The 12,158-nt window shown below is 48.3% G+C and overlaps 1 protein-coding gene across 2 annotated transcripts in view; it reads left to right on the plus strand.

Annotated features, from left to right (window-relative positions):
* Positions 1-12,158, plus strand: part of Fam20a (FAM20A golgi associated secretory pathway pseudokinase) — a 37,006-nt gene that overhangs the window by 22,992 nt on the left and 1,856 nt on the right. For both annotated transcript variants that reach the window (XM_042702696.1, XM_042702697.1), the window contains 9 exons: positions 2,773-2,954; positions 3,396-3,446; positions 4,879-4,957; positions 7,945-8,037; positions 8,954-9,069; positions 9,574-9,754; positions 10,682-10,791; positions 11,457-11,538; positions 11,919-11,978. In XM_042702696.1, coding sequence (XP_042558630.1) covers positions 2,773-2,954; positions 3,396-3,446; positions 4,879-4,957; positions 7,945-8,037; positions 8,954-9,069; positions 9,574-9,754; positions 10,682-10,791; positions 11,457-11,538; positions 11,919-11,978 — 954 coding nt within the window. The remainder of the gene's footprint in view (positions 1-2,772; positions 2,955-3,395; positions 3,447-4,878; positions 4,958-7,944; positions 8,038-8,953; positions 9,070-9,573; positions 9,755-10,681; positions 10,792-11,456; positions 11,539-11,918; positions 11,979-12,158) is intronic.

Genomic DNA, 12,158 nt, shown 5'->3' on the forward strand with positions numbered 1-12,158 from the left:
AGCCTGGGCTACATAGCAAAACCATCTCCAACCATGACTGCTTTGAAGCTCCCTGTCCAAGCCTACTTCCGCGTCTCCCTCTGCTGATTGCTAACCCAGAAGCAAGGAGCACTCAAGCAAAATGTCTGTAAGAAATAAATTACTCTTGGTTGCTCTACCTTAACCAATTCAAAATAAATTAAAAAAAAAAAAAAACAGAACCTGGCAACATAGCTCTGGCTTGGAATCCTAGCCACTTGTGAGATAGAGAATGGAAGGGGTTATAGTTTGAAACCAGTCAGGGAAAACCAAGCTTAGTGAGAACTTAATCAATAAAGTCTGGGTGCATGCTTAAGATCCCACTTAAGACCCGACACTGATGGCTCACACCTGTAATCCTAGCTACTCAGGAGGTTGAGATCTGAGGATCGCAGTTCAAAGTCAGCCCCGGCAGGAAAGTCTGTGAGACTCTTGCAAGGCATGCACTCTACCGCTGAGCCACCTTCCCAGCCCCAAGTCTGTGAGACTCTTATCTCCAATAAACCACCAGAAAACCAGAGGTAGCACTGTAGCTCAAGTGGTAGAGCGCTCGCCTTGAGCTGAAGAGCTGAGGGACGGTGTCCAGGCCCAGAGTTCAAGCCCCATGACCAAAACTAAAATAAATATTAAAGCAGAAAGGACCAGAGTCATGGTTCAAGTGATAGAGAGTTTACCTAGTATACACAAGGCCTTAAGTCCAAACCCCTATACAGCAAAAAATAAATAAATAAAAGGAGGTAAAGAGAATGCAACAAAAGTACTCTTACCCCAGGAAGGTTGTAATCCTGGCTCTGAGAAATGCAGAATGGCCAACCAGAGTCGTATTTCCACCTAATAGTAAAAGTGAATGCTTGAAAAAGCAAGGGGGCCAGATCATCCAGCCTGGCTGTGTCTCCTCCTCCACTCTGTGCCCGCTCTGGGTCGGGGAAACTGATTGGCTAAGGACCTTCCGCTCCTCTCAGCAAAGTCCTGCGAGAGTTCAGCAGTCACAGAGCTTTAGCTTCCAAGCAGCCCTGGGAAACTACATACAGCCTGGCCAGACTTTTTGCTTTTATTTTTGTTTTTGTTTCTTATTAAACAAAAATAATTTTTTTTGTAAAAAAAAGTAAAGGGAAAGTTGACTAGAAGCTTACAGACCTAGTCAACAATTTGCCTCTTCCCCTTATTTTCATTAAATGCTAAGTCTAATGTATTTAACATGGGTCACTTTAAATAATCATACACAGAGTACGGATCAGTGGGGGGTGGAGGAGTAGCTGGGTTCAGGTCTCTGCTGTTGATCTTTATTAGCTAGGTCAGCTCTGTTCCCTGTCTCTATCCCAAGCTGAAGGCTGGCCCTTGCCAGGAAGAAGGCCCAGAAAGTGAAGCCTAAAACAATAGATCATTTCTTTGCCGTGTCTGGTCCCTGGTTTTTATCCTTTCCCTCAGGTCCCATAGGGAATGGGAGAATTTTCATATTCACTCTTTAACAGGGCAAAGAGGACACCGGGCTATGAAGTTGCTATTTATCCACACACAGGGTATAACTATACCCTGCCTTGTTTTGTTTTGTTTTGTTTTGTTTTGTTTTGGTAGTAGTGTTTGTTTTCAGTAGGGTTTAAACTCAGGGCTTAAACTATGTTGGTGCTTTACCAGTTGAACCACACCTCTAGCTCAGCCTTTTGTTGTCTACTTTCAGAGATGGAGTCTACCAAACTTCTCTTCCCAGACTGGCCTCGAATCTTAATCCTCCAATTCTCAGCCTCCTGCAGAGCTTACAGGTGTAAGATTACAAGTGTAAGCCACCAGCACACAGATAACAGGAAAATGTCATTTGAGTCAACCTTTTTAAGGACGTTCCAAACTCTGATTACAAATATAAATTTCTAGTTGCTTTTGAAAACTTAGAATGAAGTCCTTGACACTGAGATTTACAAAAGGCTATTTTGTACACAACTCTAGCTCTAGTCAATGCGGACCTGCCCACAAATACTTGCTGAATGAATGAATGAACAAATAATGTCAGAACATTCCTACTGAGAGCTGATACTTGGTAGCATTTGTTCTCCTTTAGAGAGGGAATCAATGTACAGGTAGGAAAAAAATTAGGCAGGTGTCTTGTGGGCATCTGTTTGAATTGATCGAAACTCAGCCAGACATTGGTGGCCCATAATCCAAGCTGCTCAGCAGGCTGAGATCTGAGGATCGTGGTTCAAAGCCAGCCTGGGCAGGAAAGTCCATGAGACTCATCTCCAATTAACCATCTTAGAGTTCTAGCCTTGAGTAAAAAAGGCCAAAGGACAATGCCAAGGAAGAATGCCCAGGACCTGAGTTCAAGCCCGAGAACCATCACATCTGAGAGTAATGGCCTTACCCTTTTCTAAAATAACAAAAACGAATAGCTGTTCAGAGCACTGTTTGTGTGTTACATAGTTCTCTTAAGATGAGCGTATCATCAAAGAATGAACACTTGGGTGCTTCTAGAACTCACACACTGAAGCAGGAACCCCCAGCATATTGGTATTTAGAGGTAGATTCCTCTGCATTGCTTAATTACCTTATAAACATGTCACTTGCGTCCCAAATTGGACTCTTAACAACTATAAATGGTGGCACCACTGGCTTTTCCCTCCATGATGTCCTGAGCACAGCACAAAGCCTGTTGTATCAGATATGGTGAATGAATGAATGAAGTATCAAGACAAATCTGTTTCACCGGTCTGTGCATTCTTGCTCCTTCCATTTCAAACAAACCCTCTCCCTCGGTTCTTTCAGACGACACCAGATGTACAGAGAGCAGCTGAACCTCACCTCCCTGGACCCAATAGAGCTCCGACCCGAGGCCAGCTGGGTCCAGTTCCACCTGGGGATCACCCGCCATGGGCTGTACTCCCGGTCCAGTCCCGTGGTCAGCAAGCTCCTGCATGACATGAGGCACTTTCCCACCATCAGCGCCGGTGAGGTTCAGAGCTCAGGCAGGGCGCAGGGACTTTCTACCAGAGATGCCTTGGGTCATCTCAGCCCAGGAGTGGGGTGGGGGGAAGAGTAAACATGGCCACCAGCACCAGATAAACAGGGTCATAAGACAAGTCGTTTTCTTTTGAAAGAAATCTTGTAAACTTAATCCCAACTTAAAGGTCTACACGCTTAAGAAAAGTGATTGCTAGTGTTTTCTGAGTGCTACCTTTGAACCAAGCCATATGTTCCATTACACCATGGCCTCACAGTGCGGACATTATGGGCATTATGGGGTGTGTGTGTGTGTGTGTGTGTGTGTGTGTGTGTGTGTGTGCTGGGACATGAACCTAGGGCCTTGGCACTGTCCCTTAGTGGACCCTTCAGTGATTGGCTCTCCCAGGAGCATGATGGGAAGTTCTCACGGCCCTTTCCCTTTGCAGATTACACTCAGGACGAGAAAGCCTTGCTGGGGGCTTGTGACTGCACACAGAGTAAGTGACTGGACTCTGCCTCCATCAAGTCCCCCACCCTGGGACTCCCACACTACACACATACACACACACACACACACACACACACACACACACACACACACACACACACACGAGGCATTTGAGAGGAATTCTGGCATAGGATCTTACTGACCAATATGTGGTCTGGGGAGAGCATCATCAGCACCATCACCAGGAAGCTTGTGAGAAATGCAGCATCTCAGCCTCCACTCTGATTTTTCTGAGTCAGAGTTTGAATGCTAACAAGATCCCTCAGGAGAATGGAGTAGGAATTGAAGTTGAAGAAGCAACTGTGCAGGACGTTTGTTGCCTGATGCCTCACCTGGAGAGCTTTTTACTTTTATTTTTGTGCCAGTCCTAGGGCTTGAATTCAGAGCTTGGGTATTATCCGGGAGCTTTTTGGTTCAAAATCTGACGCTTTACCACTTGAGCCACGCCTCCACTTCCAGTTTTTTGGTAGCTACCATGGAAATAAAATTCTCACAGGCTTTCCTGCCCAGGCTGGCTTTGAACCATGGGATCCTCATATCGCAGTCACCTGAGTCATTAGGATTACAGATGTCAGCCTCCGGCCCCTAGCCTAACCTGGAGAGCTTTGGAAAGTGCTGCTGCCTGCCCCCCATCTCCAGGGCTTTGGGTTCACTTACAGAGAGAGGAGATCAGCTCAGTATTTCAGATTCTAATGCAGCCGCAGTGGAGACACACTGGGGTAAACAATGGATAGAATCATAAAATTGGGGAGAGTAGTGGTAGGGTCTCCCCTGTGGGGGTCCTGGGAGCCACTTCCTTGGCGGTCTAGACACTGAAGCCCCAGGCTTGAGCCCCAACTATGAGTTGCCTTGTCTATTTATTGAGATGTGTGCACACATGTGAGTGATAATACATATCTATCATCCCCACACCAGGAGGTAGAAGCTGGAGGATTAAGAGGTCCACGCCAGCCTAGACTACAAAGGAAGATCATGTTTTTAAAACAAATAAGGAAAGTCTGCATGAAACACACTGCATCAAAGATAAATATTATCGAGCTCCAGGCTTCCCTTCCTGTAGTTAAGCACTAGCCATTCACTTTGAAGAACTCGGAGTAAGGGACTGGGAAGGTGGCTCAGTGGTAGAGTACTTGCCTTGCATTCATAAAGAGGAAGGTTCTTCCTTCCCAGGACAACATTCTAAGGAGTTTTCTAGCATCTGCCTGGGGACCCCTGTGCTATTTCCCTTCCTCCCACATTGGCAATAGATGACCTGCTTTGAGCAGCCGGGTCCACTCTCCACAGACCAACCCCAGAGTTTACCCTGCAGACTCAGGAAAGCAAATCTAGACTTTACGGTCTTAGTAAATAAGGAAACGGGGCTGGGTTTCTGGGATGAACAGAGGCCTGGCTGTGAGCTTTTCTCCTTTGATCCTTCCCAGTCGTGAAACCCAGCGGGGTCCACCTGAAACTGGTCCTGAGGTTCTCAGACTTCGGGAAGGCCATGTTCAAACCCATGAGGTAAGTGAGGCCTTCTTTGCTGCCACACCCAATATGGCGGCAGAATTGTTGACCAAAAAGCAATAGAAGTAACATGTGATATCCTGACGTCGTCAAACCCATCAATGCTATTTGTTCATTCTGCCCCAAACATTTAACTACTTTTGGTGATAATGAGAATAATTTAAAACGTTAATTTCTATTTTATTCACAACAATCTACATGAGTTCCTCCCTCCCCCCGCCCCCCCCCCCCCCCCCCCCCCGCTTCGCCATGGTCTGTGGCCCACAAATAAGGATCCCCCCAAGTAGGGCTCCGCTACCATAAGCTAGTGGAGTAGTATCCCTTCTGGGGATGACACAAGAGAGAAAGGCCTGGTAAGTAACTGATCTTGATTGTAAGCTTGATTGGATTGAGAGACACCTAGGAGATTAGTAAAGCACATCGCTGGGTGTGTCGGTGAGGACATTTCCAGAAGAATTAGATCCATTGGCTGGTCCCAAAATCTGGACTGGGATGTGGAGGAGCTAGGATTACAGGCGTGAGCCACCAGCACCTGGCTTCTTCCTTGTTTCTCTCTCTCTCTCTCTCTCTCTCTCTCTCTTTCCTTCCTTTCTCTTCCCTTTACCCTCTTCCTCCTCCCTCACTCTACACCTTTCATAAGAACAATTTTATCTATTATTAAGCCATGACACAAAGTTCCATCCACAATTTTATAAAGTTTACTCCAAATCAAATAAAGCATCATTTTGAAATGTTATTTCTCTTACAAACATGCATTATTTTTAAAAAGCAATTTAAGCTGGGTGCAAATGGCTCATCCCTGTAATTCTAGCTTCTCAGGAGGCTGATATAAGGCTGAGAATCAAGGTTCAAAACGAGCAGAGGCAGAAAAGTCCATGATACTTTTAGGAGCAGTTAACCACCAAAGAACTGGAAATGGGTTGTACCATTCATAAGGAAATGGAAAGACTTGGAAACATTTATATTAAGCGAACTAAGCCAGAGCCAAAGAAACATAGGTTACATGGTTTCCCTCATTTGTAATAACTACAATGTGTCATAATTCTACAAGCAAACACACTGAATTATATATGTATATACACACACATATATCTATGTACACATACTGGGACATGATAAATTTTATAGGACTCTAGACATTCACACAGAGGCCAAAGGAGGACATGCATAGAAGTGGTCCACAAAAGCTCAGTAGCTATGTGCATATGATCAGATAAAATAATATTCTATGAAATGAATTCCCAGAAAAGGAAACATGAGACATTGCCGTTGTTGCTGTTTTGTATTCATCTCCTTTCGTCTTGACTGTCTTTGGGAGGGTAAAAGATGTCATAGAAAACGTAGAACAAGGGCAAACAAATACAATACTGGTACTCACTAGACACTATGTGGAAAATGAACTGTATATCTTGTTGGTGAGGATGGGAGGGAAAACCTAGGAGGGAATGATGGAAGGAGAGACGTGGTTCAAAAAGAACTGTACTCACTGCTCATTACTCTGGACCTGCGCTCTGTCCCTCAGCTCTTTGAGCTCAAGGCTAGTGCACTTCCACCTGAGCCACAGCACCACTTATGGTTTTCTAGTGGTTTATTGGAGATAAGAGTCTCACAGACGTTCCTACCTGGGCTGGCTTTGAACCGTGATCCTCATATCTCAGCCTCCTTAGTAGCTAGGATTACAGGTGTGAACCACCCGTGCCTGGCCTATAATAACTATTTTTAAAAAGAAGTAACAGGTTTAAAAATAAAAAGAGCTGGAAGTGGGACTGTGGCTGATACAAGGTGACAGAGTGGGTGAGGCCTGGGCACTACAGGCCGTACTAGACATCCGGCTGCACATCTGAAATAGAATCTTGACTTCTGGCAGCACCTCCCTGCGGTTTTCAGGACTAGCTTGTGCTCAGCTGGCAAAGTACACTTGACCCTTCGAGCTGTGGAAGCAGGTTATTTATGGCTCTGCCACATTATGTCTGTTCTACGTTCACACTGTCCACAGCCTTCCTACCAGGTCCACATGGAAGGTTATGAAAGTATTCAAGCCAGGCACTGGTGGTCACACCTGTAATCCTAGCTACTCAGGAGGCTGAGAGCTGAGGATCATGGTTTGGAGCCAGCCTGGACAGGAAAGTCTTTGAGACAGTTATCTCCAATTAATCACCAAAAAGCCAGAAGTGGAGCTGTGGCTCAAGCGGTAGAGTATTAGCCTTGAGCAAAAACGGTTCAGGGACAGCGCCCAGGCCCTGAGTTCAAGTCCCAGGGCTGGCACAAAAGGGGGAAAATATTCAAGGATCTGCATGCTTTTGTGTTGCATCGAGTCAAAGTCAATGGAGAGGCTGGATGCTGCCCCACAGCACTATCAGCCCACAGCACTATCACTTTCCTGAATGAACTTCACACTCTCCAGGCAGGCTGATGTTTTTCAGGAATCCATTAGTGATGTGAAGATGCCTATAGATCAATGTGGGCTTCTCTCAGCCTTCTGGCTGGGCCCATTCTTAAGACCCATCTGAGTTTCTCTGAAGGGATGATCTCAGATGTTTCTCACAAGCATCCTAAAACCCAGAGCCTTATACCTCAGTCCTTCGAAACTTCACCAAGTTTCCACTCTGCCTCTCTTCATCTCCACACATCTGGTCTGCTTTACCACTAGTTCAGCCGACTAGTCCTGTGTTTACTTCTGCAGGATGTCTGTCATTCTTCCCTCCCCACTGCTGGGCTTTTAAAAGAATCAGCCACTGGCCCCAAAGTTTCAATAGGAATCTTGGCCTTGATGGCATCCATGGGACCATGTCCTGTGAGGGCACCTACGCCTTCTGCTTTCCACGTCTCCTCCTATCCCGGGGAGCCTCAGGCTGTTCCTCACTGGTCTTGCCACCATTCAAGCACATTTGCAAAGCAGGAAGGCATGCTCAGTCCTCTCCCCTCTGCTCCCAGACTCACCACTAAAGGCTGAGTCCGGGCCTTGATTCCCTCCTTCCTTCCAGACAGCAGCGAGATGAGGAGACACCCCCAGACTTCTTCTATTTCATTGACTTTCAGAGACACAATGCTGAAATTGCAGCTTTTCACCTGGACAGGTAGGTCTGGGCCCCTGGAATTGACCTTGACTGTAAGGGCCAAGCCCCTGGCAGGGGGAAGCTATATGAGAGCGGGGGAGGGAGGGAATGCTCCCAGAATTTCTTCCTTCTGACTTTTCACCATTTTCATACCTCAGTGTGGTGCCTTCAAACCCAACACTTCCCTTCAGCCCTATAGGTTAATAAAACAATGCAAGCTCCAGGCATCGGTGGCTCACGCCTGTCATCCTAGCTACTCAGGAGGCTGCGATCTGAGGCTCACGGTTCAAAGCTAGCCTGGACCAAAAAGTCTGTGAGACTCCTGTCTCCAATGATCCACCAGAAAACCGGAAGTGGCGCTGTGGCTCAAGTGGTAGAGTGCTCGCCTTGAGCTGAAGAGCTCAGAGACAGCACCGGTGTCTGAAAGTAATCCAATGGACAAAATATAAAGAAAACCAGCCTTGCCGTATTGCTCCTGCAGCCATCTTGGGCATGGCATTGTCATATATGTGTTCTGATTTCTTCATCTGAAAATGAAAGGCCGGCCAGTCCCATTGACCCTAACCTCCCAGGCTCTTTACACTGAGCAGTCACAGCTACTCAGGGTGGCCTGGACACTGGCTTCATGGGCACCACTGAGGAGAAACACAGGACCTCAGGCTCCCCCTACACCCAGAGTCACAACCTGCATTTGAACAAGATCCCCCGAAGCCCCTAGACATACTCAACTCTGGAAAAACAAAAACAAAAACACACAGCATGGGTGGTGGAGAGTCTCAGTGTAGTGAGGAGCTTTCTCCATCCCTTCAGACCAGAGTTTGGCCTGGGCATGATCAGCCACACTAAAGGAACACCCACTGTTTGGTAGCCTGGGGACAGAATATGTCTTTACTTCCCGGCCACCCCTCAGATCTAAGCAGGGGACTCTCTTTTTCAGGATTCTGGACTTCCGACGGGTACCACCCACAGTTGGGAGGCTGGTGAATGTCACCAAGGAAATCCTAGAGGTCACCAAGAATGAAATCTTGCAAAGTGTTTTCTTTGTCTCTCCAGGTAGAGTACTGGCCAGAGCCATATTCTGGGTACTGTTTCCATGAGGCAGGGCAGTGTGTCCGGTGTCACCTTGGGCAGTGCTCTGACTCCATCTCTAGCACCTGCATCTTGGTGGATGGGAAGATAGATATTCCTATCTGATCTCCTTCATCCCAACACATGATGAACTATGGATGGTCAAAAGTTGTGTGTGAGATGTTGACCAGCCTGTGTGGGCACTGAGCCTTCAGGGCTGACTTCCCTGGGAGCAAAGGCTATCCCTTTAACCTGACAAAGAATTAATAACATGGATGGGCTACAGATGAAGGAGTCTCATATTTTCTTTGGTCTGAGTCATTTGAAAATTGGTACCCAGGATGCTTCACTGAGTATCATTCTCTAGGCACTCCCTACATGGGGGGAGGTGGGGCGAATGGCAATGTTTCTTTCTTCTGCCTCTATCCAAACTGGGGGTTCAAAGCTAATCCTAACAGACATATACTCCTGTGCTCCCTCATCTTCCAGCCAACAACGTGTGCTTCTTCGCCAAGTGCCCGTACATGTGCAAGACGGAGTACGCAGTCTGTGGGAACCCACACTTACTGGAGGGCTCGCTCTCTGCCTACCTGCCGTCCCTCAACCTGGCCCCCAGGCTGTCTGTGCCCAATCCCTGGATCCGTTCCTACACACTCTCAGGAAAAGAGGAGTGAGTTGGCCCCCTGTCTACAATGCCACATCCATGGTCCTTGAAAATGGCTAGAGTTGGTCCTGGGACCAGTGCCCTGGATCGGTTCTCTCCCTTTTGTTCATTGTGTGTGTGTGTGTGTGTGTGTGTGTGTGTGTGTGTGTGTGTGTGTGTAGAGAGTCACAGGGAGCTTATTCCGGTGCTAGGAGATAGAACCAAGGACAGCCCCTCCCCTCAGGAACCTCCTTGGTCTACGGGGTAAACAGCCAGGTTATGAAAACAGTGCCAGATTCTGTAACCAAGTGAAACACCAGGAACCACTGGCTGCCCCCAAGTGGTTCCCTTGAAGCCAAGACCTTCCTAGCTGTATCCATAGAAACTTCCAGCCATATAATAGGTATTCATACACACCAAGTATTAGCTGAGAGCGTGAGTAGGTCTTGCAATCCTGATGGGGTGAGAAGGGAAGAATTTCTGGAGGACATGACAGATTCTAAGGGACTCTGTGAAGGCTGAGGGCTCTGGGGTGCACGAACCAGAAACGGCAGGAGACAGCCCACAGGGTTGGGGGTTTATGAGCAATGTGGGACAGCCGGAAGAAGCCTAGTGCGAGGGACACAGATGAGACACAGGAGGGTCAATGCCAGGATTTCTGTCTGTCCCTGGACTTCCTTAACCATCCGTTAAGTGCCCAGCACTGATTCACTGCTGAAATGCTTCACTGAATCAGAAACCTTCCCAGCCACATGGACTCCGCAGCAGCCTCACTCCCATGTGGCCTTGCCCAAGATGCTGCTGAAGGGACCCAGTTGCCACCTGGCCTCCTGAGAGGCTACCCCCAGCCCAGGGCAGGTGCAAGGCTGTGGGAAAGGGGGAAGGTATAGGGTAGGCCCCCCAACACCTTGCCATCTTGGCTTTTCCAGCCCCAGGACTTCTTCTCCCCCTCAGGTGGGAGATCAACCCCCTTTACTGTGACACGGTCAAACAGATCTACCCTTACAACAACAGCAACCGGCTTCTCAATGTCATCGACATGGCCATCTTTGACTTCTTGATAGGTAGGTGTCCCCCTCCCCCACCGCACTCTCCAAGCTCCTAGCAGAAATGAGGTGTGTTGAGGCTGAGGGGTCCCTGAGACCTTGGTTCCTGGGGACCGCACAACCCTGAGCTTCCCACGGCCTCAGGAGTGGTAGAGGCCCAGAAGAACATACCACATTCTCAAGAACTAGGGGTGCTTGGGGGAATCATCACCGGTCAGGTAAGTGTACCACCCAGCCACAAGGCCTGAGTTCCATTCTTCCTGCACACAGTATGTACAGTAAGCACAAAGCAGGGCCAGGGCCAAAGGCAAGGCCCTGTAGAACTCAGGTATACCATCTTCTGGTGCCACGGCAACCAAGAGAGGTTCCAGAAAGGTAGCCACCATACCTGTCCTTAGATCCAAGCAGACAGGCAGCTCAACGTCACCTGCTTCAGGAAAGTTAACTTGCAGCTGTGTGCTTTCTGAGGGTGTCTGAGCCAAGAAAGACCAGCGTTCAGATGCGGAGGTTATAGAGGTGCATTATTGCCCATTAGAATCCCAAGCCAGGTACTGAGTGAAAAACCTTGAATTGCCAGCTGTGGCACAGGCTCACACTCCTGTGTCTGGATTGTTCACAGGCCCCGTTCCCCGGATCCCTGGTCCACAGGCCCTGCCTCTGACCCCTCCCCCTCTCCTCTACAGGAAACATGGACCGCCATCACTATGAGATGTTCACCAAATTCGGGGATGAGGGGTTCCTCATTCACCTTGACAATGCCAGAGGGTAAGTGTCGGCTCCCTTGTCAGCTGTCAGAGGAAAAACCTGCCCTGTCCCATCCTAGTCCCTCACACCCGACTTTCCCACTGCTTTTGTCCCTTTTGTCTCTGCTAAACAGCACCAATTCCCCTCCAGCCTTAGAGGAGGAGAGTCTCTTGCGTGCTCTAGTGAGCTAGGTTGAAGTTGCCCAGGATTTTTCACTAAGACCCTCCTGGAGGCAGAGAACAAGGCTTGACGTCACTGGCTGGCCAGCCTTCCTTCTGTTCCTGTGGCCAGACGAAAGGGCTAGAGGCTGCAGACCCCGTCACCAGAATTCTAACCCCCAAAGAACTGCACCTGGGGAGTGAGGAAAGATGCTGCTGGCTAAAGCCTCTTCCTTCCGCCAGGTTCGGACGCCATTCCCAGGACGAAATCTCCATCCTGGCGCCTCTCTCGCAGTGCTGCATGTGAGTGTCTGCAGGCGGGCATGCCACCCCTTGCAGTTGTCACTGATCTAGGATGTTGGGGAGCCGCCGCTGCCACCATCACTTTTGCCCAGCGACACCTCACTTGCTCATCTATAAATGTGAAAAGAATCTGGAGCTTGTCTCTTAAACCTTTTGATCACCCACTTTCATCTTTAAGTC

This window comes from Dipodomys spectabilis, unplaced genomic scaffold (assembly GCF_019054845.1).
Source record: "Dipodomys spectabilis isolate Male_0828 unplaced genomic scaffold, ASM1905484v1 ptg000329l, whole genome shotgun sequence".
NCBI classification, from domain to species: Eukaryota; Metazoa; Chordata; class Mammalia; order Rodentia; family Heteromyidae; genus Dipodomys; species Dipodomys spectabilis.